This window comes from Pholis gunnellus, assembly GCF_910591455.1.
Source record: "Pholis gunnellus genome assembly, chromosome: 17".
In the NCBI taxonomy this organism is placed as follows: domain Eukaryota; kingdom Metazoa; phylum Chordata; class Actinopteri; order Perciformes; family Pholidae; genus Pholis; species Pholis gunnellus.
Window position 1 is genome coordinate 19,242,302 of NC_136544.1, and position 27,295 is coordinate 19,269,596.

Consider the following 27,295-nt stretch of genomic DNA (forward strand, 5'->3'; position numbering starts at 1 on the left):
GTGATTCTTCTACACATTATACAAAAACATTACTGGGAACACTGGCATGTGTTGGTCAATCTGTGTTAAAAGATGATCTGTATGATTTCTTCTTCAAATTCTCCAAGAAGATCTGCTCCTCCTGGAGGTATTCACGGTCCTGAGGGGAGGAGGAAGTAATAAAGTTTAAAATGTATTTACGTATAAGTCATTACGGCGAACTAAATGTGACAGAGGGTGGGCCAGACCAGTTAGCGTCACGTTAACCTACGTGAGGACTCAGTCTAAAAAAAACACTTTCAGTTAGTTATTCACTGAAGATCAAAATAGTCACGTGACCAAGTTACTAGTCCTGATGTGGCCGAATCTTAATGCCCTGGAACCCTGAACCCTCAGACTTCACCTGTTAAATGTTTAAGTGAGGCTGTAAGGGCTTGATATGGTGTAAATACAAAGGGCACAGCCCTTTACTGCATCACATCACCATGAACACTAACATGTTATTCATATTTCTTACTCCTGATCTGAACGTCTTCCAGGCTCTCCTAAGAGAGGAAAATGTCAAATCTATTTAAACCGCTTCAATGACTAAATTAAGTGTTTGAAGAATAAATCCTTGCAATAGTCTCATAGCATTACTCTTTTCATGTTCCATCTTTAATCCATAATGTTTTTGAGTAATATTAAAATGCCAGGCTGATAACCCAGTGTTGAACGTCACATTGCTATGAATTGTGGGCAATTCCCTGAGGCACAGTCTGCAGAAATGGGGTCTAATGTGTCGAAGGGCTCAAGATGTCTGAAACACCACGATGTGACAGTGGGACCGCCCCCTAAACCCCCACAGACTGAGTGTGGCGGTTGGGGAATTGGGCCTGCGACAGGATTTCCTAAACTCTCAGCAGGAAGTGTGCGTTACCTTCTCTGCCGTGTACTTCCACAGAGCCAGACTCGCCTGAAGAGCCGTGGACTGAGAGCTGGCTAACGAGGCCGGAGGGGGAATGTTCAGGGTCGATGTCAGCTCAGGATTTGGCGACACTGAAACTGCATCTACAGATAAAGATAACAAAATCATGTTATATACTTGATTGAGTAACTACTCTTTGTTGAATGACGGTCATTAACAGAATTGACCTCACCTGGTACGGTGGTTAGAATCGTCTGAGGTAACGAGGTGATTGGAGCGTTTTGTCTCCGCCTCTCTGTGTCCTTCTGCAGATGACTCAACCTCATTCGCTCCTGTAATAAGAAGGTTTTAGGTTTCTAACACTAAGTTATGTCATGTGCATTGAAGCCCGATCTGAAGTATATCTGAAGTGACTCACGCACCTGAAGGATTCGTTGTTCTTGCTGCCTCAGCCGCTCCGTCTGTGTGTGGATATTTCGGAGCCTTGCCTCGTGCTCCGCCTCCACACGCTTCGCCTCCTGCAGCGCTCGTTCTCCCTCCTCGTACTTCTCTGCAGCGAGCTGCAAAGAGCGTTAACGCGGTCAGAGCTCAGATGTCACACAGGCGACTGCGCTAACACGTAAGGGTCCTGCTGTGGTGTGGAAGTTACCTCGCTAAAGGCCTCCACCTCGTGGGCTCGTGTCTTGAGTCTCAAGGCCGTGCTGCTTATTCTCTCTTTCTCTCTGTCCAGTTCTTCTCTCAGTCGCTCCAGAGTCTCTCTCTCTTGCACCACAGCCATCTCCTTTTGTTTCAGCTCTGCAGTGTGGAGCTTGAAGTCAGCTTGTTCCTACAATAAAAACAGAAGATAAATTACATTTATTATGTCCTCTGTGTGTCCCGTGGAGCGAAACGAAATGTAGTAATTTAAAAGTCACAACATAGCTTTTACGAGGCCCCTCTTTTTTCTCTTTGGTGAAGCTCACCTGTGCCAGACTGATGATGGAGCCCTCTCTCTTCTCCAAGAGACTGCTGGCCTCCCGCTCAGCCCTCTCATGCCTCTGCTTCTCCAGGCTGTGAAAGTGGGCCCAGTCGGCAGCCAGCTTCCTCCTCTCCTCCGCACAATGCTGCATCACCGACTTCTGCTCCTCCAGCAGTGCACTCTGGTGAGAAAGGGAGACGGGGCGGGAGAGGTAAGGGGGGGGGGCGCGTACGGACGCAGATACAGCAGATGTGGATGTCCATCTGGCTCACCTTGGCTCTCTCCAGCTCCTCTCTTTCCATGTTGATCTGCAAACTGAGGGCATGTCGCTCTCCCTCCAGGCCTCTTTGGGTCGACTCGGCCTTGGCCTGCTCTGCTGTCATCTTCCAGCGCTCCTGAGGTAGATAAAAAAAAAAAGGGTACCATCAGTCTTTGTATGTATGCACTTGTGGTGTGCTGCTACAAACAAAGCAAATGCATGAGTCTATTTTTAAAAAGTCAGATTTGACCCCGGACCTTCTCAAGCTGTCTCTGCTGCTCGTTGAGCTGAGTGTCCATCCTGGAAATGATTTCCTTGAGGTAAGCTCTCTCCTCCACCGTGGCTTTCTGCTGCTGGGCCAGACGGTCCTGCATCACTGAGAGGTGCATTTAGAGAACAACCATAACCCATTTACAATGTGACGCCGACTTCCAGCACACTATTAGACAAACTTGTATCTTGACCTATTTGTGCAAAGTAAGCACATCTATGTGTGTGTGTGTTTCTGAGGTACTTCGAAGCTGCTCGTCTCTGTGCCGTGCTCCTTGCTCCAGGCCGTGAGCCGTGTGTTCATGTGTGCTCTCCACCCGAGAAGAAAGATCCCCGAGCCGAGAGGAGAACTGCTCCATCTGCTCAATCACCACCGTAAGAGACCTGGAGGAGAAATAAAATCAAACATACGAGTAGCTATTTAATAAAATAATCACAGAGATCCTGACCTAGATTGGTTGGTCAGTGTGGAAAATCTGTTAAAGTAGAACAAAAGCATCCTGTTCTGGTTTGCTCTTGCTACATTCCGTCTATCATGGAAAATATCAGCACTGAAACTATTTCACACAAAAACAGATATTATTTATATCAACTGCTGCTGTTTTAAGTTGTCATCATTTCTGTTCTAACGTCTGCTATCATTGGTGCTGCTACTGTCATTACTACTCTCACTATCGGTATCATTTCTGTCTTATGCATTAACTATGTTGTCATTCTATTATGTTCATTCTGAACACATGACATCTCTTGCACTTCTTCGTATGTTAAAGCCCTCTGAGGCAAGTCTGGGGTTTGTGATATTGTGCTATGCAAACAAAAACATGCATTCAATTATAATTACTAGTGTAATTGCACATTGGGACTGGTGTCCTCTGATGACCTCTAACCTCGTCTGAGACGTTGCGCTTGTGACTGCATCGATCTCCTCGTCCTTTAATTTCTTCAGCCTCCTGACCTGGTCCTCGTGGTCTTTCTTCATCTCCAAGATAGACTTCCTAGACGGCGACGAAGGACAAATACACCAATATATGGTCAACTTCAAGCTCATTTATTTATCATTAACTATATATACTATTTATTTCACATCAGTCCATGTTCCAGATTTGAGGGGCTTCTGGGTATTATTCTGTGCCTCTTGAATCAGACTCCAGATGTGCGGAAAGAATAAACAGCATTTTAGAAAAGAAAGATTAAGCCGTTTTATTTATTGTTCATTCTTATAAAGCGAAGCAGACTAGCTTTACTGATTCAGCACGTGTTCATAATTGTGTTGAATGTCTTACTACCGTACTTGCTATAGTTATAGACTCAATCAGTCTTTATAGAAAAGGCTTTCCTGGTGTACCTCTGGAGGTCTCTGAGTCTCTCAACCTCCCGGTCTCTGTCTTGCTGGGCCTGTGCCACTTTGCGCTGGTACTGAGCCTGCAGCTCTGAGCGTTCCTGCTCTGCTGATCGCGTTACTGCGGCGAGACGCTCCATTAGGTCTTCACACTCCTTCCGCGCCTGCGTCTCCCTCTGGGCCGCCGAGTCCTCGAGCAGCTTCACGCGACCTCTGGAGGTGCACAAAAGTACGTAAGGCGTTTGCTGAGCATACAGACACACACAAGCTGCTTCAGGTGCAGGGAATTATGCATAATGTATGTTAAGCATGCACACAGGCGATGCACATCTGTGCGAGGTGTGTGTGTGTGTGTGTGTGTGTGAGAAGAATAAACTACTTGTGCGCGTTCTCCATCAGTTCCATGTCCTGTTTATGCCGATGCTGGACACTCTCTAGCAACATCTGGCTTTGCTCTCGCTCCAGCTGCAGAGTCTTCACCTGGACAGTAACACGGAGGAGTTGTGTAGGTGCATGGAGGCAACATAGAAAAGGGAATTCAGGGCAACAGGGGAGGTTATTCTTCGTTTCCCTCAGCAGCGTTGATGTACCTGTCCCTCCAGTTGGATGACGCGAGCCTGTAGCGCTTGGTAATCTCCAGGGTGCTGCTCTCTCTCTTTGAGTCTCTGCAGGACCACTGGATCCACCACCATGCTCCCTAGACCCAGCATCTGAGAGTGCATCATCTGCAAGAGAAGAGCAGGCGAGTCGAGAACAAACCCGGTGATAAATGCATCTTTACATTTTGAAATGAATCGAAAAGTAGAGACCCAACCTGCTGCTGTAGAAGCAGCTGCTGCAGACCGTCCGCTGAAAGCGTCACCTTTTCAGAAGAAACGGACGGGATTAAAACAAACGGATTAAAAGGATTGGCCCAATCATGACAACCTGAATACAGAGAAGCATAAATACCTGTTGTTGGACAGCAGTTGGTGTATTTTGGTTTGGCTGCTGAACAGCTGGAAAGAAAAAAACAACCATGAGTAATGACTTTTGATGACCTGCTCACGTTTATAGATTAATGTTGAATACTGAATCTAGAACTACTTCAGATCCCAAGATCACCTACACCACAACGGAGGCTGTTGCAGGGTTTCATCCGAAGCCTGACTGGGCCCTCTTAGCTCCCTGGGTCCCCTATGGGATGGCGGGTGGTGGGGTTGGGGCTGTGGCTGTTGTTGGGTGTGGCTAACGCTAGCAGCAGAGACCGGCAAAGGACCAGCAAGAGGAGGACAATCTGAGTGATGAGACAAATTTAGAGTTTGTCCGAGGTCTACTTTAGCATGGGGAGCGGTTGCTGAGGAGGATGTTAAGGTGGAGGTGAGGTGAGGCTGGTGGGTGGGTGTACACCCTGTGACAAAAGGAGGGGATTGTGTGGGAGTCGAGGGGCGAGCGGCGATGGTGTCTGTACGAGAGGAGGAGCAGAATGTGAGCTCAGCGTGACGCGATACAACGTAGCGCGTGGCATCAGACGCTCCTGTACGTGCGTTCCACGCTGTGTGCTGCGATTACTTTGTCAGAATCTCGTCCGCTTCTACTGTAAATGAGCAGAGTTGCCGGGGAGGGACATGGCTTTGAAAAGTCACCGTTATATCAGTAAAATGTAATCGAAGAGTAAATATTCGGATGATTACCTCGCTTGGTCGTCTCTCTGACGGGAGTGGAGTGAGCGGTGGGGCTGGGCTGTCCGAGAAAAGTGCTGCTGCACAACACAAAAGGAGAGCGACAAAAATAGCTAAAGAATCTCACCTAACAGTTGGTGGGTTTGATGGATTCACAGAACAAAAATCTTACCTAGTTTCCTTGACAGATGTAAGAGTGTCCTCTCGGCCTCTGGGAGCTGTTTTACTGAAAACAAGAGCAGCTTATCGTTCACAAGTGAAAAACAAGCTTCTTCTATCAGCGTATGTGTCTTTATTCTTTGTTGTGTACCTAACAGTCGACTCCAGATCCATTTCTTCTCCCAGGCCTGAAGGGTCTGTCTGCTTGGATGTTTTTGCCTCAGAGGTCGACGTTGACAGAGCCTTCTTCCTGCTCAGAGCTCCTGCTAACCAGTCATCCTCCTCCTCCTCCTCCTCCTCCTCCTCTTCCTCTCTCTGCTGGCCTTTAGAGACCTCTGGCTTGGCTTGTTTGGGGATATTATCGGTTACGGCTGCCGTGGACATGGCAGGACTACCAGTCAGGGAGGCTCTTCTCTCTAAAGAGGGGGATGAAGGAGCCTTTGGAGACTCTGTGAAGGTCTTGGCCTCTTCGGCATCCCCCAGTAGGAAGCTGCGGTCCTCGTTCGTCTTGAGGCCCAGCCAGTCGGCTGAGCTGCGTTGTCGGGTGGGGGTGGAGGTGGGGGTGGCGGGTTTTGGTTTCTTCTCCGGAGTCGAGGGACTGACGTCCTCTGTGGAAAACCTGACGATGAGACAAAAATCTAGGGTTCAGTTTACGACGGCAGGCAAAGAGCCACAGAGATTGGAGTTCACACACACACACACCTGACAGACTGTCGGCGGGACTGGCGCCCCTCAGGCGTGGATCCCAGGGTGGGCTGATACGAGCCAAATGTGAGGTCATCTTCTAAAAGCGGTTCAGGTAAATGGGAACAGAATTAGCGTTCAAATATTTGGTCCTTTTTAAAAAAACGCTACTTGTGCTGAGCAGAGGACCGCGGCGCTCTTTACCACCTCTCCCGCTGGAGGTCCTCTCGTGTTGCTGCTTCTCTTGAGACGGAGGCGGGTCCTTCCTCTCGCCTGTCGGAGGTCGCTCCAGAAGGCGAGGGGAAGTCAAACTCTCCAGAATCTCATCGAGTTTGGTTCGTGGTCTCTGATGGGTCTCACTCCTGAGGGAAGGAGGACGCAACAGGACAAAAGAGACCACGTTAAGAGACAAACGAAGGCAGGGAAACTTGGCCTTTTTGATGTTGCTTCGTAAAACACTGTCAATGTTTGTCTTTGTGTATAGCAGCATCCCCAAAGCCCAGAGCACTACAGCAGTAATTATTTATCGTTTGAGCACTATAAATAAGGAGAACAATGAGAGTGAGAACAGAGCTGTTACCTTTCCGTGTTGGACCAAAGCGCAGTCTCTTTTTTCTTGGGTTTGTTTTTATCGCTGTCAAATCCCAGCGCGTCCATGAGGTCATCCTTATCCTCATCAAATGTGAGACCGCTTTGTTTTTTTGCTGCTGATGAACAAAGAATACACACACACACACATGTGCTGTACTCTAGTATTTGTTGGTTTGAAGTTTGAAAATAAAGACATGGGGACTCATTTGAAGGCTCACATGTTTCAGTCTTTAGGATGGGAGATGCTAAAGGAGACGGAGCTGATTTTTCCGGCTTGGCCGGCTGTACTCTGGGTTTAGGTTTGGGCTTCGTTTCATCTGGAAGCAAGTCATCAAGTAGATCCGCCAGAGGGTCGTCCAGATCTGCAGAGGGATTTACATTCTTTACACTTTTGCATACTTTTATTTTTGCGCACCAGACTGCAGTAAATAAAGAATCATCATATGTTTTTATTAAACGTAACTACTATGTACACATATGTTCCAATCTATCTAAATTATGAGTTTAACTGAGCATGTACACTATGATTTGTTACACTGATACACTTATTAGGCAGTCCTTTGTGCACCAATACAATAATTAGTGATGGCGTTGTATTGCATTCATTGAAAAGCATTTTTTATATAATGAGTATAGGATTTATTGGAGGGCTGTTGCATCGATTGTACGGGTGAACCAAAGACACTGTAACACACATAAACTTCTCTATCTCCAGAAGTGTACATTGGTGTGAGATAACCAACCATCATCACACAGACACACACTGATGTTATTCAACTACAGTGAAAAAAGGCCCAAACACAGAGACACTGATGTACCTGTAGTGCAAGGCTTCTGACCAAGACCTTCATCATCGTCGCCACTGTCTAAATGAATGCAGCAGTTTGAGAGGAACAAAGCAAAGCTGCACGTAAAACAACCGCTGAGTAACGTGAAGCTCGTCGTCAGAGGAGGATGCATCAGGGAGGCTCACTCACCAGAGAAGGTGAACTTCTTGTAGGTATGCGCTGTAGACGCGGGGGCAGAGTTTGGCTTCCTCCCTGCTGCGGTGGGTTCATCTGAGAGCGGAGGGGGGGAGACACAGCTCTCTCTGATTGCTGCTATTAATGCAAACTTCAAAGCTGGTAATAATGAGAGAATAATGTATGCAAGAACGCGCCGCACTGGATTACCTGCTCCCTCTGGTTTTACTTTACTTTCCAAGGTGGAGGAGTCTTTCTTTGGCCCTTCATTACCAGACGGCTTTGTTTGTGCAGGAGCTGAGCTGGGCTTTTTCTTTGATGCAAAAAGGTCAGCATCCATATCATCCATGTCCTGTACGAAGGAGACAGAAAAATCAATGTGCCGACAGCCACAAAGCTGAACTCTGTCCCCGCTTATTACACAGTTTATAATGACCTACCTTCATGTTCTTCAGGATGTCATCGGGGTCTGCTGCTGAGACATCAGAGTCCTGGACAAAAAAACAGAAAATAGTAACAAAGAGATAATGAAAGTATAAAACTGTGAACATGTATCTTTTCACAGCATACCTCGGTGTCCCCGTCCCTCTTCACCTCATCTGCGAGCATGCTGAAGATGTTATCAGTGGCAGAAGTGCTGGAGAAGAAAACAACAACGACTCACGACATGATTATGATTCATAATCGTGTGTAACTCTTTGATTCCTCCAGCTTACCGAGTTAAAGGTCCACTGCGGGTTGCTTTTCCCCTCACTGGGAGTTCTGGTGAGTGAATCGTTAAAAAGGAAATATCATAACGCATTAAACACTCACAGTGATGCTACAATAATAATGATAATTCTGTCTGGTGAAATGCTCACTTACTTGTATCATCATATAAGCTGTCAAGCAAAGCTTCTTCTCTAAGTGAACCTAGGAAAACCGTATGATACACTATATTAGTACACTTTGTCGCCTTGGCCTTTAAGAGTATATCCATTCTGATTGTACGGCCACCACCAGATATGTGTTGGTTATTCCGCAATCTTAAATACTTGTTTGTAAATGTATTTCTGTTTCTCTGACACAATAAGAACACAGTAAGCCAAACAATAAATGGGGTAACGTTACAGAAATCAACTTACACTTATGAGAACTTACTTTTGGATTGTTTGCCCTTCTTTGCAGCCTATAACGTCACACAACAGTGAATATAGTGAGATATTTTACAGCTGTAAACACTCATGTATATGCACACCAAGAGATTTAAAACACGAGTTTGTTTATTTTATTTTTTAGGAATCCTGTAAACACTGATACGTTATTACAATGTTGACACTAGAAAACCAACTTGACTCACCATTTTTTTAAATTTCTCCAGCTAACGTTAGCTTAGCGTAAAACGTTAGAGTAGCTAGCTAGCTAATGTAGCTAACCTAGCTAAATCTGATTACGCGTCTCCGGTCTCCATTGGTAACCACTATGGCGCGTTCATGTTAACAACCCTAAAGCACGCTCGTGGTATTTGAATATGAAAACGCGTCACATCGTTTGCGTGCTTTAATACAACCGTGTGTAGCCAGTGAGCTTCTTTAAAACAGCCCAGATAACGTTGCTTCAAGTTAACATTGAAACGAAACGCACCGCCGCTACAGCTGTAGGTAAGTCCCAGACGCTTCCTGTTTACAGTTCGCAGTGCATTGTGGGTATTGTAGTTTTTTAATAGCACCCTTTAAGGAAACACATTTCAGATTAAGGTGTTTGTTTTGGGCTGCGTTTACATGATGAAGGTGCTTGTTGTGGACTTCCTCTGACTTCTTCGCCTGCTTGTTTACTTGGTGAAGCCAATCAAACGCTTTGACCACCAGGTGGCGTCAGAGTGTAGAAAATGAGTTAAAATAAATCAGTTTCAACAAAACTGAAGAGCTGAATAATTTATATTCTGAAGCCTATGTTTAATTCAGTAAGGTCTAGGCCTGATGTTGCCTTAATCAGCACAACGATAACCAGTGAGCATGTTGCTCAAAGTTCGTCTCATAACATTGTTTTTCTCCAGAGTTGGGATGGTTTGGATTAGACGTGCATGCCAACGTCACGTGATTTAGTTTTGATCATTCTGTCAAAACACAGAGATTTGTAACATGAGCATCGCAAACAAGCACACACCCTCTGTTCAAAATGTCTGGCCATGCATGCAGGGATATGTTTTGTAGATAACGGTGATGATGGAGGGGTTTGTTGCTTCATGCTCCATATCAATATTTAGGAATTTCTGCACCGTTGAGTGCACTGAAGATTTCAAAACAGGAAATTCCTCCTATTACTCGGTCAAGGCTGAAAATCACACATTTTTAGAGATGATAATTGATTGTGAGGCAAATGTGCAGGCAGAATGAATGGTTATGACTGTAACCAAATGTGAATTATCAAGAAAACAATACCAGTTCCAACTACGGAAGCCTGTAGTGATGAGGAAAATAAATGCTTCCCTGATGTTATTATAAGAAAAAGCACCTTTTTGATAAATTACCAGCAAATTAAACACAGTTGTTCTAAATGCATGTGAGGGACACCATTCAGAAGAACACAAAGGCATTTCATTGTTCTTTTTTTTAATCAGTGGGCTTCTACAACACAAACCTTTAAGAGACTCACATACTGGACATATCTGCCATTTACAACACAACACATGACTTCAGCCCCGTTTTCTAAAGAAATGATAGGTCACTTATGAGATCTTAAAAGCAGCTACTCTTTAAATGCATCCACTCAAAGCTCATCCTGTCCTCATACATACATTTAACACTAATCATTACCTGTTTTAAAACAAAACAGGAAATAACTATTGCTTGTTTTTATGCAGAGGCACACAATTTATCATGTTTCTACCCTGATCAATATTAGTATTGTGCAATATTGTAAATTCAGTTTTTATGATGACTATGCAGCATTTGTCACTCAGTTGGCGTTTCCTGTTCCAGTGATGAGAGCGCCTGCAGGACAGACAGAGGGAGCCATGATCAAAACAGGCCTCGTCGATCGTGAAGTCTGGCGGAAGCCTCGGCGACAGCTCTCAGGTGCATTAAATCAAAATATGACCAATGAGAGAAAGTTTACAGGAAACCTCAGGGGAATACGTGTTGATAGCAGAGGTCCCTGAGAAAAGAAGACGAAACTAATGCTTTTTGTTTTCTTGTTTATTCTTAAAATGTATTAAAATGACAGCGATCACCGGACGCTCACCTGACTTGATGATAGCCGACTCTGGTCACATCTGTAGGTGAGAGGGGAAACACAAGAGAAGTCAAAGCCGACACGCAAAGTCGTGTTTATGTCAGGAAATAATCATTCATAAAGAAGTTATCACTCTGGCTCAGCTGAATGAGTGAGCCACCAGACAATGATTCAGATTGAAAAAAGAAAGATAACACATCATGTGGTCTGCAAGAAACCTCCGTGCAATGGTGACTTAGTTCAGTTCATTATATTTAGATCTTTTCAGCTGCATTAAGCGTTGTGGTTGTAAGGAGGTAATGTACTTATAATAATAATAATAACTCTCCGAAGAGATGATGGATTGTTGTTCTGCCTCTGAATCATTTAGTATTAGCAGTGTAGCAGTGAATGCTTAAAAGCTAAATGTGGGGCAGGCGTCTTCGCTCTTTATGCATCTGTGCCTCTGTAACATGCTCCACTGCTCCACTTTCTCCCCTTGTCTGGAGCCCCCACTGTAAACCACACAAACACACAAACAAGCAAACTAGTTCCACATGACTGTCAGCGTCTCTTTGTCCGTCTGTTTTCCTGTCTCTTTGTCAAGCACTTTGTTTTGGCAGTTGATTTATTTTGAATTTACAACTTCATTCAATTCAACGAGCTATTTCTTTTTAAAAACGGTTAATTTAAATTTAGCATGAGCCCAATTTTCTTGCTAAAATACTACACTGCTGCCCTCAAATAATTTTGTCCAAGGTGAAGTGCAAAGTTTGTATTCTTTACATCAACGTTGGACAGTTCCGTACCTCACCGTTCACCTTCAATCACAAACTTTCAGTACTTAGGCAGGAAGCAGCGTGCGCCTTAGATTCACCCAATAATAGCGGTCCTGTCTGACGATGCGGTTATCTCAGCTTGGACTTGGAGACTTTAAACTATAAACCATGAAGCTGTAACACTTTTCACTTTTTAGCCCCTGTGGACAGACAGTACACATCCTCAGTCAGTTTTCATTGACTTGATGGTTTTGGTGTCTCTTACTCTGACGCTCACTGTTGTCTTTTTGGGGTTTCTGCTGCTCCGTTGCTCTTCATGTATGGCACGTCTTTCTCACCGGTGTCTCTCTGCCTGTGATACAGAACAATAATACTCAAAAATGACATGCCTCGTATAAATCATCACACACACACTGATCTGGAAACACTTTGGTAAAGAAACTCATTAAAATAACGGAGGTTTAGCTTGTTTATTAGCTCATAATTGTGTGAGCGAGCTGTTGCCATGATCCATGGTGCTGTAGCCTCCCGGTATTGTTTGCCATCGCTGTGTGAATGGCTGAGCAGGGCCGGGGGGGGCAGAGAAGATTGCACTTTGAGTCAATTAGCAGCCATGAGCTGCAGAGCTCTGATGCTTTTCCCTCCATTCTTCTCTCCGTTAGAGGAAAACCCTGGAATACACTGTTGTTATGTATCGAGCCATGTCTGCACACTGTTGCTCAAGGCGAACCCTAAAATAATCACTGGAGAGATTTCAAATCATAGATAAGCCTTCCCCTCACTACCCCACACATGCACTCGTGTGTGTTCACACTTGTAGTATGGGTGGAAGTATTTTAGTAGTATTTAATGATTTTACTCACAAGCCTCAAGCTGTTTTTTTTTTGTCAGGCACTTAACAGCGCAGTGTGAATCCAGATCTTGACAAATATAATAGTTTCTTCTTTCAGAATTTAAAACACAGACAGATCTTCTAACGACCTGCTGAACATCCAAAGAGTTCACGATCGGTACTCACGGTCTGATCTTGTTGGAGAATCTCTGCCGCAGGATGAGAGCGATGGTGGTGAGGACCATCATAGTGGTGCACATGGTCCTACCGCCAAGGATCCCCCCCCGCCTCGGGGCCGAGGATGGTTCACAGCACCGAGGCTTCTCGTCCCATTGAAAGGCTTGAATGGTTGAAAGGCAGAATTTTGTCGTGTAACAGTCTGACTATTTCAGTCTGCTGGCTCTCACTCGTGACTGGGGAGATTAGCTCAGAGGATTAGCTTGGATCAAGGATCTAGGAGGTAAACAGAGCATGCTGTGTGTTTCTGTTCCCGAAAACAACCCCACTTCGTCACCACGTCGTCAACGCAGCGAGATTAATGTCTGTCTCTGTTAAGAAATGGCAACGTTTTGTGATTCACCGTGGGCCGAGTGCAGTGTTCCTAGAATATGTAATGAAAAGAGAGAGCGTATAGTGGGATAAGTGAGGGTGTGAATAGGGACTTCCAGCAGCTTATACTTAGCACTGCTGACTCAAGCAGAGAATAAGGGAGCAGTAGGGCGAGCAGGAGAGAGAAAGGTCTAATTATGTCACACTTAATGCAATAATGAATCAGATATTCAAAGGATCCAACGTTGAGGCAGTGGGTTTTTTCTTTGTCTTTTTTATTTCAAAGTTGTGTTGAATACAGATAGAAAGGTGAGTCATAATGAAAAAAAATGACAACCATCACAATTAACCGTTAGAAAATGTAAAAATGTCCCATAAAGCAAACACAAGTAGACCCAGGCTGATAAAGGGAAACATCACATGATATGATATATACACAGCAGTATTTTGTTGTTGATTTTTTTTTTAGATATACACATTCGGTAGAAGGCACGTCCAAGTCAAATGTGACCTCTTGTCCACTGTTAGGTTTGCAGTTTTTTCCCTTTTGCTCTACCTCTCTCTCTCTCTCTCACACACACACACACACACACACACACACACACACACACACAGCCACCCATACCATCCCGTACATGTTTATATTTAGAGTACATGTCCCATAGCCCACGATTATCTAAGACTACATTAAACAGTTTTCCTCGTATTGGTCCCCAGATACATTGCTTCCCGTCATTCAGTACAGTTGAGTAATCCCCCTCTTATGAGGCCATTTGCCAAACATTAAAAGTCCCTCATGGTTCGATAAACCCAGACTAAAAGCTTCACCCGGTTGAGGTTGACAGCTCGGTCCAGCCCACTTCCTCATAGATGGCTGTGATGTTGCAGTAGATCGTGGCAAAGAGTTTGGTCCACGCCACGGCCACCTCAGCCGTCACCACCGCTGGAAACTCTTCTCCCAGGACCTCCAGTATCACGCCACTCAGGATCTGGACCAGACACAGCATACATGTACTTAGTTGTGACTCTCTGAGGTTCCATTAAAGGAGTAGTTTGTATCCTCAGACAACGGTTCGTATGATATTTTACAGAAAGTTACTCCTCAATTGCCGCTTGTTACCTGCTTACAATCTTTTCAAAATTAAACTTCCGTCTTCACATAAAGCTCAGTTAGGTTTAGGCAACAAAACTACTTATTTAGGTTTGCAACCAATGAACAGAGGTTATTGGTTAAGCATTGAAGTTGATTAATCTGTGTCTTCTTTTATTATTTACCTTAAAGTACACAGGCTCCACCTTGTGCCGCACCGCGTGCGCCTTGCCCACCAGCTTGAGCACCGAGGCCATCTTGTCTGAGTTGTCGATGCTCTCCACCAGCGTGTTGATGGCGCCCATCACTCTGCCAGCGTGCTTCCTCAGCTGGCTGCTCCTCTCCAGCTCCTCCGGCTCCTCGATGTCCTTGAACTGGCTGAAGAACTGCTTGGACGAGGGGAAGTTCACAAACAGCCTGCGAAGGAAGGAGAGCAAACGAGAGATGTGAGCGTGAGCAGCTGCTGCGAAGCTCGGCTAATCTCGTCGCCCTACAGCCAGCACCAGCTCGATCCTGCAAAAACACGTTCATTTTGGGTTTTCCAGCTGGCAAGATACCCTGAGTAAATACCAGCACTGACATGAGAGAGCTGCATATTTTCCCTTTTAGATGTTTGCTTTAACTACTATCAAAGTACTGCAAAGGTACAAAGGTGCATGGTACAAAGGAAGAAACATTCATCTGTAGAGAGAACATGACAGAACACTACAGGTGATTATATAATAATATGTACATTAGTTTCCTTTAGTTACTCTCATTTCACATTATAGAAATACATTTTGCAGCATCAGTTTATCATGAAGGTTGATCCAGTTCTAATAGTGCTTTGTTTTATATCCGTTTGTCTTTTCCCGATGTATTGTCAGAGTTTGTATGTTGGTAGACGTCCAATTCACAAGCAAATAAAGCAGATATAGAAAAATAACATCCTTCGCACTTTTTGTAAATTATTTTTGTGTTACAGGACTGGGTGTTACCCCGGTGTACTATTAATGTAAATGTCGTTGTAAATTAAGGTTTGAAGAACCAATCATTTCTTACCTGTATTTATTTGTGGTTATCACGCCCTCATAGCATATCTCACACCAGAAAACCAACGTTTCTTCATTTCATTTGGCACGAATGTTATTTTCGGTTCCGGTACTAATATTTCTTGGCACATCCTGCTTTCTTTCCAAGAACAAATAGTCAGTTCAACGAAACTTTCTTTGGTTTATGTCCCCGTTTGACCCCAAGAAGTATCACAGAGAATTAGAAAAGACGAACCTAAAAACACCCCCTCCCACAGTCTGGGAAGAGGGCCAAAGCATCTGGTTGCTGACCTGGCGACACACCTCCCACTGTCTCTGCAACAGCTAACAAAGAACCAAACATTCCTCTGATAGCTCTGAAGAATATAGCTGGATATAAGTTTCATGTGTGAACTTGAGTGTCTGAGAGCGTCTCAGCTCTGGGAGGAGGGTCTTGTGATTCCAGTTTCACCGCAACCTAATGAGGAGCTGCGGTGTTTAATCTCTCTCTCTCTTGTAATTGCATTACTGTGGCTGCATTTAAATAGCCTCATTAGTATTTTATATGATCATTGGACCCTTAATTCTTCCTTGGCTGTTTTCTGGAAGAGCTGAATCGACAGCGTCCTAATTTGATACTTTGGATCTTCTACCCTGAAGACTTTTCGTTTGGAGGATTCAAGTTGAGCCTAAGGTTCAGGAGGGTGACAGTGATTTGCTTTCACTGCTGAAGGGAGAATTTACGACGGTCATGCTTATCGATCAATCCCCATTCCTCAAATTCCTGAGGCTGGTGGGGTGCTTGTGAAGGAATGCGCAGAAAAAAAACAGAAGAAATTGAGCTAAATTAATTTCTATTTCCACATGTTTATCATAAAAGGAAGAAGAGCAGGATTTGTTTTGTTAAAGTGCTGCAGCTTAATCCCTAATAGTCAGCAATCTGTAAAAAAACAACAGTATCTTACTGATGAGTCTGTACAAGTCGCGACCTGCTTTTTCGCTGACCTCCTTCTCAACTTTCACCTCCTGCAATCATAAAAGATTAGGAGGGCGTGATGTGCCACGCAGGGAATCTCGTCACACGCGAAAGACCCTCTAAGCCATCATGTCAACGCTTTTTCCCATTCAGAGGTTTTGTTTTTTTTGCAGTTCCAGTGGAGTGTTTGAATGCCCCTCCTGTAGTGATGCCTGGGCAGCGAAAAGAGTCTGGCAGCAGTCCGGCTTCCAGTGATGATGGAAACACATTCTTCAAGGTGCCGAGCCTTCTATAAATCATATGAAGCATGAAAGGGAGCCATTGAAGTGCCAACGCTGTCTGATTAACGGATTACCATGTTTAAACATTGTCTCTACGATTTGATGAACGGCATAAACAAGAAGGTGAGGTGAGGTGTGGTGAGGTGAAGTGAGGTGAAGTGAGGTGAAGTGAGGTGAGAGTATTACGTTGCAAAAATATGAGCTCCTTTGGACAGATTTGCAAACTTCTAAAGTCAACAAGATCATTTGAATTTAGCAGCTGCATTCGGTGGGAGGATAATCCCACAAGTCTGGGTTCAAGTTGATGGCAGAAAAGCATCAGTGGAGCTTTTACTCCAGGCGCGGTGAACTGATTAAAGTTGCGGGAAATGAGGAGAAATTATGAAAAGTCCCCAAATGGGAATTAGATACTATGCACACAGTTTTGTGTTGGCCCCGTCATCAGTGCGTACCATCCATGTTTCTATCCGGGTCGTAGGGGCAGCAGGCTTAGGAAGGTATTCCAGATGTTGCTCCCCACAGCTACAGCTCTTCCTGGGGAACCCTGAGGAGTTCCCAGGTCAGACTAGATCTACAATCCCTCCAGCGTTTTCTGGGTCTACCCCCGGGGGGCCTCTGACCAGTCAGACATGCCCAGCAAACCTCTACAGGGAGGAATCATTTTGGCCGCTTGTATCCACGACTTCATTCTTTCTGTTACAAGCTCGTGACCATAGGTGAGGGTTGGAGACTAGCTGGACCAGTAAATCAAGAGCTGTGCCTTCTGGCCCAGCTCCCTCTTCACCACAAACGGTTTGGTACAACGCCTCCCTCGCATCACTGCTGAGGCCGCACCGAAACCGCCCCACAAGACCCAGAGATACTTGAGCTCCCTCGCTCGGTGAGGCAGCAACTTGCTCCCGAAAACCCGGAGGCGTGCGATCCAGCGCAGAGAACCACGGCCTCACACTTGGAGGTTCTGACTCTCATCCCAACCGCTTCCCACTTCAAACCGACTCCAGTGCGTGCTGAAGGTCACACTGTGTGATGATGATGGAGCCAACAGAACCACATCATCTATAGAGCAGAGACGCAACTCTGAGGTCCCCAAACCAAAGACGCTCTCCTCTCCCTGCTGCGCCTTACTTTTATCATAAACTAAGAAACGTTCACATTGACACCACCTTTAGGATGTTTTATTCTCGCTTTATTGATTCTGTTTTAACATCTGTTGTTTTGCGTCATTTATCTTGAAAGACACAAACAAGACCCTGTCTATCATTGCCGTCAGTTGAATAACATTATGTGAATTGTTCTTGTGTTGACTGATTGGGATAATAGAGAATACCTCACATTTGTGTGACATGCAACCGCTGAACAAGCCTCTCACTTCTAATTACACTGTCAGAATAATTGAAATATCTTCCTAACTCTGTGCGTCAATGATTCCAAGCTTCATACAGGAGATTAAAACTAAGAAAAAGCAATACCTGACTAGTATGGCCACCCCAACGTCATCACAGTTCTGGTAGACCTTTGCCCAGGAGTCCTGGACCATCAGCCTCTCCTTGTCGGTCAGTGGGATCGGTCTCTCCAGGGGGTCGCCCTCTCCCTCTCCCTGCATCCTCTCCATCTGGAAACACAGTTGTGCAAAGCTGAGCACGTGCAGAAGGCAACGCTGATGACAGTAACCCCTCCCAGAAGAAGATAAACACTATATTTCTACCTTCTTTTTTTCTTGTTTGTGTCTCTTTCTTGGCGAGAGAGGAAGAAAAATCAGTGTCCCTTCCCTCCCCCCCTTTTGCTCTCACCTCTGAATCTCTGCTGAGCGAGTGTGAGTGAAGAACAGGCTGCAAAAACACAAGAAACACACGCAGCGAATGAGGAGGAGCCTCTCTACTCTCTCTTTTACACTCTCCCTCCCCTCCCTCTCCCTTTCTCCCTCTCTCTCTGTCTCCCTCCACCTCACCTTTGTAGGTGGCTTTTGATTAAAACATGATGAGATGGGAAACAAATCCGTCGTTAGAGAGTCAGACGTGTAATTCATGCGAGGGGCGAACGCGGATGTAATGTAAGATTATGATGTTGAAATAAGATAACGGAGCACTCTGACCTTTTACCTCCATTGTCACCATTCCTGACTAACCAGGAGATTAAACTGTAATATTGAATTTCTCGCAAAGCCGACGTAAATGTAGAGGCACAAAATGAAACAGCATGACGTCCATCAGAATTAGGGCAGGCGTCTATTCGTTTTAGTTTGTTGTTCTGTGCTTCTGACAAGATACAGATTATACGAGCGTGTCCTCGGTCCATTTGTTCATGACTCTACTGTTCAATATCTGCACAGACCCTCAAGAGAGCCACACAGCTCTCATTTGCACTTCTTTTTTTTAAATGTGTACATTGTCCACTGTGTGTTTTGACAGGGGTTATCAGTGGGAATTCATATATTGCATGCAGTGTAACAGCTGAAAACTTGAGAATGTTCTTAGTTAAGCATTTAAGTGAGGTAAGCGGGTTCAAGTTTCCAAGGATATGGGCGTCAGCCGCCAAAGGAGAACAAACATGGAAGCAGAGAGAAGACATCAGATTTTTCAATAATCGTCTGAGGGGATATTTGCGGCCTGACTGTGGAGGTGCCAGCAATGAACGGACACGTGTGAAACATTGACAGAGTCCTTGAGAGTTTACTATTAACAATAAAGTTAGTGTGTGTGTGTGGTTAAAGTTGACACACACGTCATATTTCTGGGATTGCTGTGCCTCAGATATCTCAGAATTCATAAATGTCCTGCGTATGATTATCAAACTGGCTTGTTAAGGATTAGCTGAGGTCGGCTTGAATCGTTATGGATCAGACAAACAAATAGACTTCTTGGTGAATGATTGATGAGCAACACCCTCTGCTTGCACCACTTCATTATTACACAGAGGAAGTCTGATACATTTGTCAATGCTTTGTAATTACTTCACCGTCTCCACCCATACCGGAACATTCAGACTAGTTTTTGATAAGAACGATGGTGTACCTTGAACCCGTTCTCTCTAATCATCTCGTTCTGTTACACTCTGACATAGCTCCACTCAGTAGATCCAGGGCTAATGGATAATGACATCTAGTGGACAGTTGGAGTGGTTCTGCTTCTCAGGCACTGACCACATTTTATATTTGAGATGGGTTTATGTAAATAATTCATAGAAAAAGTTAATATTTGGGTATCTGTGAGAAATAAAATCTAAAGGCAGAAATAATGTAAATAAATTTGTTTTTTTATCTAATGATTAGCTGCCTGATTGTATACTATCATCCTTGACATTTTACATGTTTCCAGTGAGATAATAATGACTTTATGTCTGAACATAAATGTATTAAGAAGTTTTTTTAAATTCTAAAAAGCATTTATTAAGTTATGAAAAAGAACAGTTCTGTACAGATTTATACCAATATCTACCATTCAAATTGGCCGCTAAGTGCTTCACGGTAACTAGCTACGTGAATCACGTGACGATAAGGCATTTTCAACTTTCGTTGACGCGACTCTCTCTTCACACGGCTCCGCTTCGTTTCGCTCGCTTCCACGATTGGTCGGCGTTCCCACCGTGACGTCACTTCTGAGGGGGGCGGGGCTCTCCTTAAACAGGAAGTATGACGTAACGTTTATTTTGGAAAAAACGAAGTGGAGGCAGAGGTTGACGGGGAAAAATGGAGCAAAACGTTGAAGATTATAAGGTATTTTTTTTAAGTTTCACAATACGTCGCTGTCTGTATTTTAAAACGTTTGAGTTGGTGACGACTTTTCTTCCTCTTCGACTGCGACATTTCACGATGAAACTCCTCGAGCGTGTTGTCGTTATTAGCTTATTGTTGATAGTACATGCTAGCTGTCGGCTCTGATGTCAGCACACCTGACAGCGACATATTGTCATTAGGCTGGATAAAATATGTCGGACTCTGCTGTGTGTCTATAACCAGTTAGACCTGCCTGCAGAGCCAGTCGATACTGGTTCATAATGGTGAAGACTACCAATGTGTCGCTCTCTGTTTCATTAGACAGACCTGTAGTCACGTGATGTGCTTCATGTGGTTATGTGAGCAGTAACGTAAACATGTCCTGATTTCATTTGTTCACTACTTAGACAGTAGTAAACATCACTAATACCATTGTAATAATCTATTTTGATAATTGGTCGATATATTTTAGCTTCACAAATGTGGAGCTTTTGTGTTGTTGCTTTTCTTTTCTATTTTTTGTCATATATGATAATACTCGTCATACATTTGGTTGATAAAACAAGCAATTTGTAGCGTCATAATCAGCAGATTGATAGATAATCAACGTTTACCAAACATGATCTGCAATCTGGCACAACCTGAACACAAGCTGCTCTTCATTTTCATCTCACATTTTATGATTTATATCCTCGACGCTGTTTCTGTTTTTTTTTCTCAGCTGATATTTGAGAAGGAGGGAGTTTACCTCCACACAAATGCCAAGAGGAGTAACCAGGACACAACCATCCCCGGGTTCATCCGCATTGTGGAGCGGGTAAGCTGAGTAGTCAGGACACGAAGCGGAGGAAATCAAAAGAAACGCTGTGATTGTTAAACGTGCGTTTGTTTTTAGGCCGGAGTGCCAGCTTTAGAGTGGAGCCCACTGGAGGATGAAGGCCGCAGCGCCCCCGCTGTACTCTACACCAAAAAGGTCAGTAATAATCCGCTTGCTACAAATGAGGAATTTAATTTAATTTCATCTCTGCTATAACTGCCAATCTACCCACTTCTTTCTCCTTAGGATGGAGAAGGAGGAGAGGAGGATACAAACTTCGACCCTGGGTACGAGCCAGACTGGGCCATAATCAGCACGGTGAAGAAAGAACGAGAACCGGTCCCCGTCAAAGACTCAGGTGCCGTTCACACGTCTGTCACTTTTAGACCAACAGTTATATTATAGAAAAGGCTGCATTCAAAACTAAATGTTGCCTATTTTCGCCCGCAGGTCAGTGGTCGTTCTCGCTGCCTCTCTCAGAGCTGTACTCTCTCCGGAGGGCTCGGTTCTCTTTGGGGCGAAACTTCCTGGTGCTGACGAGTAGAGGCGGCCACCCGCTGCCGGCTCTGCACTTCCACAGAGGAGGAACCAGGGAGCTGTTTAGGGCCCTGCAGCGTTACATCATGCTGGACCAGTAAGTGTCCTCATCCTGATTCCTCTCAAGACAGCTGACGTACAGTTCCAGCCCTACGGAGCTGTTCACATCTGTGTTTGCTGATCACACGGTGTCTGTTATCATCACCAGGTCACCGGTGGACGGGCGGCTCTTCCTTGCCTACCCTCACGACCCGGGCGCTCTCTCTCAGTCCTTCGATAAGCTGCAACTGTTCGACGACGGAGGCTCTGATCTTGTTTCGGTGATTTGCTTTAATTTTTTTATCATAAAATCATTATTATCAATACCAATGACTCACTGATCAAAGTCCCGTATGCTCAGTAATGAAGCTTGTGACTTCTGTGTCACTCTGTCTAAAGTGGGAGTAGATGAACTCTGTCACGCTTGTTGCAATTCTCACTCAAAGTAAACATAACCCCCGTCTGTTCTCGTTGTGATCCCGTTCAGAGATTCATCCAGGACCCGTATGCCACCACGTTTGGGGGATTCTCCAAAGTCACCAATTTCTTCAAAGCTGCCCTTAAACCTCCGGGTTCCCCCGCCCACTTCCGCACTGCTCGGGACCCTAGTTTGCCCCCCCACCCCGATGAAGAGCCGGGCTTCGAACTCATCAACTGTGTAAGAGAAGGAAATTAAAAAAAGGAGCAAATTTAGAGCACACAGTCGAGTCTTAACGAACAGAGACTACAGCTTGTTGTTGAGAGAATCTTAATCGGTTGTTAACGGTTGTGTCTTTCCATTAAGGGCGTAGAGCTCGGTCCCAGACCAGACGTGACCAGAGGACAACCTTTGAACAAATGGGACGAGTTTCTGGACCGAGAGGGACGAGTGAAGAACCCGGAGAAGATCAAAGAGCTCGTGTTCAGAGGGGTGAGGCAGTAAAAACAGTGACAGCGTGTCTCCTATGTAGAAGACGCAGTGTTTACTCTGTCAACCTTCTATCCGCCTGATGTGTGTGTGTGTGTGTTGTTTTTGTTCCGTTCTGGTCCATCGCAGGGCGTCACACCGTCCCTGAGGAAGGAGGTATGGAAGTTCCTCCTGGGCTTTTATCCGTGGGACAGCACGGTGAAGGAGAGAGAGGACATTCTGCGGTTCAAAACGTGAGTGTTGTTACTGAGCATCAGCTCGTTTTAATGGTTCCACATTCGGTTAAATGAGGCCAAGAAATAGTCTCGCACAAACCACACGTCGTCAAACAATTTATAATGTGTTAATGAGTGAACTTTAAGCTAACCGGCTTCTGGTTGTAGCTTCATATTTGTTTTGAATAGAGCGAGAGTGAGAGTCCATCTTCTCCTCTAACGCTGGTGTTTCAAATTCCCAATGTTAGAATAAAATCCTGAAAGTTTAGTTTATTTCGTCTGTGACCATAACCTCTGTGTTTATGACACATTATCTGTAGACGTCAGAGGGTGGCAGACTTTAGTCTTTTAAAAATCTCTTCAAAGTCTTCCAGTGTTCGGGAAGCATATCGACAAGAAAGCAAATGAGCATATTTCCCAAAATGTCAAACTCTTCCGCCTCTTTGACGCCTTTCTCCGCCTTTCTCCGCCTTTCTCCGTCTGCAGGGACGAGTACTTCAGAATGAAGGTGCAGTGGAAGTCGGTTAGTGAAGAGCAGGAGATGAGGAACTCCCTCCTCAGAGGATACAGGAGCCTGATAGGTCAGTCCCGCTGTCCGTCATGAAACAGAAGATCTGTTCACGGAGCCAGTCGGCCGTAGATCTCTGTTGTTTGAACTGTCTTTGTTCTGTCGCGGCAGAGAGAGACGTCAGCCGGACAGACAGACACAATACCTTCTTCTCCGGGAACGACAACCCAGGACTGACTCTGCTGCACGATGTGCTGATGACGTACTGCATGTACAACTTTGATCTTGGTACGTACGAAAACACTTACCAATAAAATGTAACAAAAAGGAACTAGAAAGTTGCAATAAAGCCGTGGACAGACACAGAGGTGCACACTCACGGACGCACGCAGTACACGTGAGCGATCTCATGATTCTCCTGGAGGAGATAATGATATTTATTCATTTATTATAAATGAGTTACTGGAACAAGAGCAACGCATGTCTTTAGCCATTATCGGTCAGGCTATGTGCTTACTGAGTAACCTTCATCATTATTAATTAACATTTTTTGACAAAAAGCTACATAAAACATTGGGAGATGAAATAGAATTATACACTTTTATATAATTAAAGGGATGCTTAAGATGATTATTCAGGCAGACACATCCATGTCACCCTGACACTTGTGCTTCCATCCGTCCAGGTTACGTCCAGGGGATGAGCGACCTCCTGTCTCCTCTCCTCTTCGTCACCCAGAACGAGGTGGAGTCCTTCTGGTGTCTGACGGGCTTCATGGAGCTGGTGGTCAGTAGAAACGTCTCCCTTTCCCTTCAGAAACCAGTTCAGTTTTACTTCCATTGTACAGTGAACAGCCTACAGCTCAGCAGCGACACAAACTAAAACAGAACGTTTATTGTGGCTGCTTTTGTGATTCCTGTGTGGTGACTTAATGCTTCATCAGTAGTTCTGATTGGAATGAATTTAAATGACGTTTGTAGCGGTTTCATTGTGGTTTGGATGTCTTCCACTGTGTTCTTTGTTCAGGTTTCAGACTTAATAGCTCATATAAAAACACAGTAATTGAATGTATGCATTGACTTAACTTAAGTCTTTCCTTGTTTCCTCCGCAGCACCAGAACTTTGAGGAGTCTCAGGAGGCCATGAAGCAGCAGCTCCTTCAGCTCAGCATCCTGCTGAAGGCTCTGGACCCGGAGCTGTGCGACTTCCTGGGTCAGTCCGCCGATAACTCACCCAGTCCGACTAAAGTCAAGTTATTAGGATGACGCAACAAAAAAGTCCGTCAGAAACAAGAACGGCTGCAGAACGGGTGCACTCCGTGTTGATATGCATGATGATAATGCAAACGTGTGCTGCAAAATGAATTTACAGGGAACAGAAAATGTAAAACAACTCTCAATAAATCTTAAAAATCAGATTCCTAAGCTGGTACAGTAGGCGGAGACACTTTTGTCCAAACATTTGTCCATTAAGTTTGCTGTTATTCTCTATTGACGGAGCCGGTTGTAGACGGGGCTGTTTTGAGAATGAAACCTCTTTTCTTCTCCATCAGACTCTCAGGACAGCGGCTCTCTGTGCTTCTGTTTCCGCTGGCTGCTCATCTGGTTCAAGAGAGAGTTTTCCTTCGAGGACATCCTAATAATGTGGGAGGTGAGAGCACCAGAGCTGCATCTGTTTATCTACATGAATATTTATGTGATGCTGAAGGACTCAGCTTCACTCCTTTAAACCTTCTCCATGCTTCATATTAGGGTGTGACGAGTGACATCGCTTCGTGTTAACAGAGTTGGTACAAAGTTTAGAAAATGTTCTTGATTACCTTGACCATAATCTAGAGTTTTTATGTTCACAATCACTCAAGTAAAGCAAAAGTCATTACATGGAAGCTTTGAGAAGGAGGCGAGGAGAAACCCACACAGAGTAAAAACGATCCAAACGTTTCCTCGTCACGATTCCACGTCAGCTCACGTCTGTGCGGAAGATATAAGAGACGTAAACGAGAGAGAGAAATAAGTGAACTAGTTCCCACGAGCACTAAACTTTTCTAAAGTAAATATTCAGATCGTTTTGTTTCAACTGATGTGTATCTTAAGTAGCAAAATGACTTCCAGAGTCTTGTTTCTTAACCTCCTCCTCCTCCCTCAGGTCGCCTGGTCTGGTCTGCCGTGCGACAATTTCCACCTGCTGATCGCCTGTTCGATCCTGGAGTCCCAGAGAGGCGAGCTGATCGGCTCAGACCACGACTTCAACACCATTCTGAAAGTGAGTACCGAGTGTTTGTTTGTGTTGCGTGAGACAGGCGAGGAGTCACTTTGTCCATAACTTAACGCTCTGCTCGTCACATTGTGAATGCTCTCCAGCACATTAACGAGCTGACGATGAAGTTGGACCTGCAGAGCGTCCTGCGAGGAGCGGAGGCCATCTACCTGCAGCTGACTCAGTGCAAGGTAAGAGCCAATGAGGTTCAGTCTCAGTGGTCATAATAAAGAGCAAAGGCCTGTACCTGTATTATATAAAGCTAAACCTGAGTGTTCTAGAAGCTGTGGGGTCAGCGGTTCCTGACCTCCCGTCTCTGCTCTGTCCTCCCTCAGGAGCTTCCCCTGAAGGTGCAGCAGGTCCTGGGTCTCTACGTCCCGTCCAGCTCCGAGGAGGACAGCCCGGACTCCCAGGCCAGCGACACGCAACAACGCCTCCTCGACGAGTCCCAGGAAGGAGCCGCTTCTTCTAGTGCAGCACGCGTTCCCACCTATCCTTAAATCTGCAGGTCAGCTAAGGGAATGAAATAAATGGACGATCTTTATAATAAAAAATAAGATATATATATAAGACTGTATATGATCAAATGAGATGGAATGAAGAATGTTGTTACTATTTGTCGGAGGCAGGGGGCGTTGTTGAGGCTTTGTTTCTGTTATGAATGTCACAATTCAAGATGTTCTAGAAACACTATTGAGCTCGTTTTCTTCGTGTGTCGTCCTCCTTTTCCATCTCAGCCTCTTGTTTAAGTGTCCCGTGTCTTTCTCCTCCTCCTCCTCCTCCTCCTCTACCTCTTGACACCTTATTTAATGCTCATCTCTGCCTGTCACTTGTGATGCTTTCAGTGCATTTTGTGTTTTGCGTCCCCTCGCCACCGTTCCTTTAAGAAGTGAAGAAGATGAAGGATACCTTGTTAGTGTGATGCCATTCCTGCCCTATGCAAAGCTGACTGCATGCCTTATAGTTTCCACACGTGTGGCGTGGTAATGTTTTAACCTTTGTAATTATCTACATCATGTCATAACGTTTTCATCCGCTGATTATTTCCAAATAAATCATTTAAAGAAACATTTTACGGTTGTTTCCTCTCAGTTACCGGTCTGCAGATCTTCTCACATGGTTTCTTTATTTACAGGTTCGTAGCACAGACTCATAAAAACAGCCTCAACAATGACCATAACATTCAATCAACAGCTCTTTACAACCGTTTCAACAAGAACTGAACATTAAAACATTCATGAGGGAAGTGTTTTAGTTTCAGCGAGGTGTACCTAATAAACTGGCAGCAGAGTGTGAAGCCGAAGCTAGTTTGCAATGCAAGTCCCTGGATGGGCCTTTATACAGAGACCTAATACACCACAACAGTCAAGAAATGATTATAACATAAGAAAAAGTGTCAAAAACAGCACAAAATTACACAAAACGCAACAAGAAAGCATTAAAAACAGCAAAAATCAACGAAAAAATGCACAGAAAACACAAGAAACTGACCATAAACTCAAAGACAAGCAGCTGATCTTTCATGACTGATCCCTCTTTATTCTCTCTTCTACCTTGAGTCTAAAATGATCCCAGTAATGATCCACTCTGAGGTCTGTGGACAGAGACTCAAGTTCATCACATTGATGCTCTTAACAGAGAAAGTCGTCTGTACAGAGAGAGGGCCGAGACGATCCACCATGAACCTGCTATTTACATTTATCACACATTTATGTGTGAGTTCAATACGAGCAACTTATAGTGTGACACTTAATGTTAAACACCTAATAAGCAAACTGCACACACTATATCCTGTAAGTGTTTCATCGTCAGCAACTATAACTCCT

General features: G+C 44.7%; 3 protein-coding genes and 1 long non-coding RNA gene across 7 annotated transcripts; 1 reads left to right on the forward strand and 3 right to left on the reverse strand.

Annotated features, from left to right (window-relative positions):
• Positions 1-5: 5 nt before the first annotated feature.
• fbf1 (Fas binding factor 1) lies at positions 6-9,269 on the reverse strand. Of its 3 annotated transcripts, XM_079177974.1 has the most exons (32): positions 9,109-9,269; positions 8,910-8,937; positions 8,634-8,681; positions 8,486-8,531; positions 8,340-8,406; positions 8,210-8,260; positions 7,980-8,121; positions 7,785-7,865; positions 7,626-7,673; positions 7,026-7,169; positions 6,797-6,923; positions 6,424-6,578; positions 6,235-6,316; positions 5,684-6,151; positions 5,546-5,599; positions 5,386-5,453; positions 4,821-4,988; positions 4,664-4,710; positions 4,527-4,574; positions 4,303-4,437; positions 4,092-4,192; positions 3,719-3,925; positions 3,261-3,368; positions 2,618-2,757; positions 2,361-2,479; positions 2,117-2,239; positions 1,849-2,025; positions 1,536-1,712; positions 1,309-1,446; positions 1,119-1,218; positions 899-1,029; positions 6-139 (listed from the first exon to the last, which is right to left on the reverse strand). In XM_079177974.1, exons 1-32 carry the CDS (start codon positions 9,109-9,111, stop codon positions 56-58), a joined length of 3,615 nt encoding a protein of 1,204 aa, XP_079034100.1. In that variant the 5' UTR covers positions 9,112-9,269; the 3' UTR covers positions 6-55. The 3 variants fall into 3 exon arrangements, with proteins under 3 accessions (XP_079034100.1, XP_079034101.1, XP_079034102.1); XM_079177975.1 differs by lacking the exon at positions 7,626-7,673; XM_079177976.1 differs by lacking the exon at positions 4,821-4,988.
• Positions 9,270-10,717: 1,448 nt separating this feature from the next.
• On the reverse strand, positions 10,718-12,076 carry LOC306708883. The gene is made up of 3 exons (XR_013767463.1): positions 12,006-12,076; positions 10,992-11,022; positions 10,718-10,904 (listed from the first exon to the last, which is right to left on the reverse strand). It is a non-coding gene; the product is annotated as an uncharacterized lncRNA (long non-coding RNA).
• Positions 12,077-13,386: 1,310 nt separating this feature from the next.
• On the reverse strand, positions 13,387-18,470 carry LOC306709967 (cytoglobin-1-like). 2 transcript variants are annotated; one of them, XM_079178303.1, is made up of 5 exons: positions 18,427-18,470; positions 18,269-18,307; positions 17,948-18,090; positions 14,397-14,628; positions 13,387-14,110 (listed from the first exon to the last, which is right to left on the reverse strand). In XM_079178303.1, the coding sequence occupies exons 3-5, from the start codon at positions 18,088-18,090 to the stop codon at positions 13,946-13,948; spliced, it is 540 nt and encodes a 179-aa protein (XP_079034429.1). In that variant the 5' UTR covers positions 18,269-18,307; positions 18,427-18,470; the 3' UTR covers positions 13,387-13,945. The 2 variants fall into 2 exon arrangements, with proteins under 2 accessions (XP_079034429.1, XP_079034430.1); XM_079178304.1 differs by lacking the exons at positions 18,269-18,307; positions 18,427-18,470 and adding an exon at positions 18,184-18,248.
• Positions 18,471-20,106: 1,636 nt separating this feature from the next.
• tbc1d17 (TBC1 domain family, member 17) lies at positions 20,107-26,528 on the forward strand. The gene is made up of 17 exons (XM_079176846.1): positions 20,107-20,190; positions 20,912-21,007; positions 21,086-21,163; positions 21,254-21,365; positions 21,458-21,641; positions 21,753-21,864; positions 22,071-22,241; positions 22,368-22,493; positions 22,620-22,723; positions 23,192-23,286; positions 23,385-23,501; positions 23,899-23,999; positions 24,326-24,425; positions 24,766-24,863; positions 25,359-25,475; positions 25,574-25,660; positions 25,805-26,528. Exons 1-17 carry the CDS (start codon positions 20,164-20,166, stop codon positions 25,967-25,969), a joined length of 1,890 nt encoding a protein of 629 aa, XP_079032972.1. The 5' UTR covers positions 20,107-20,163; the 3' UTR covers positions 25,970-26,528.
• Positions 26,529-27,295: the final 767 nt, after the last annotated feature.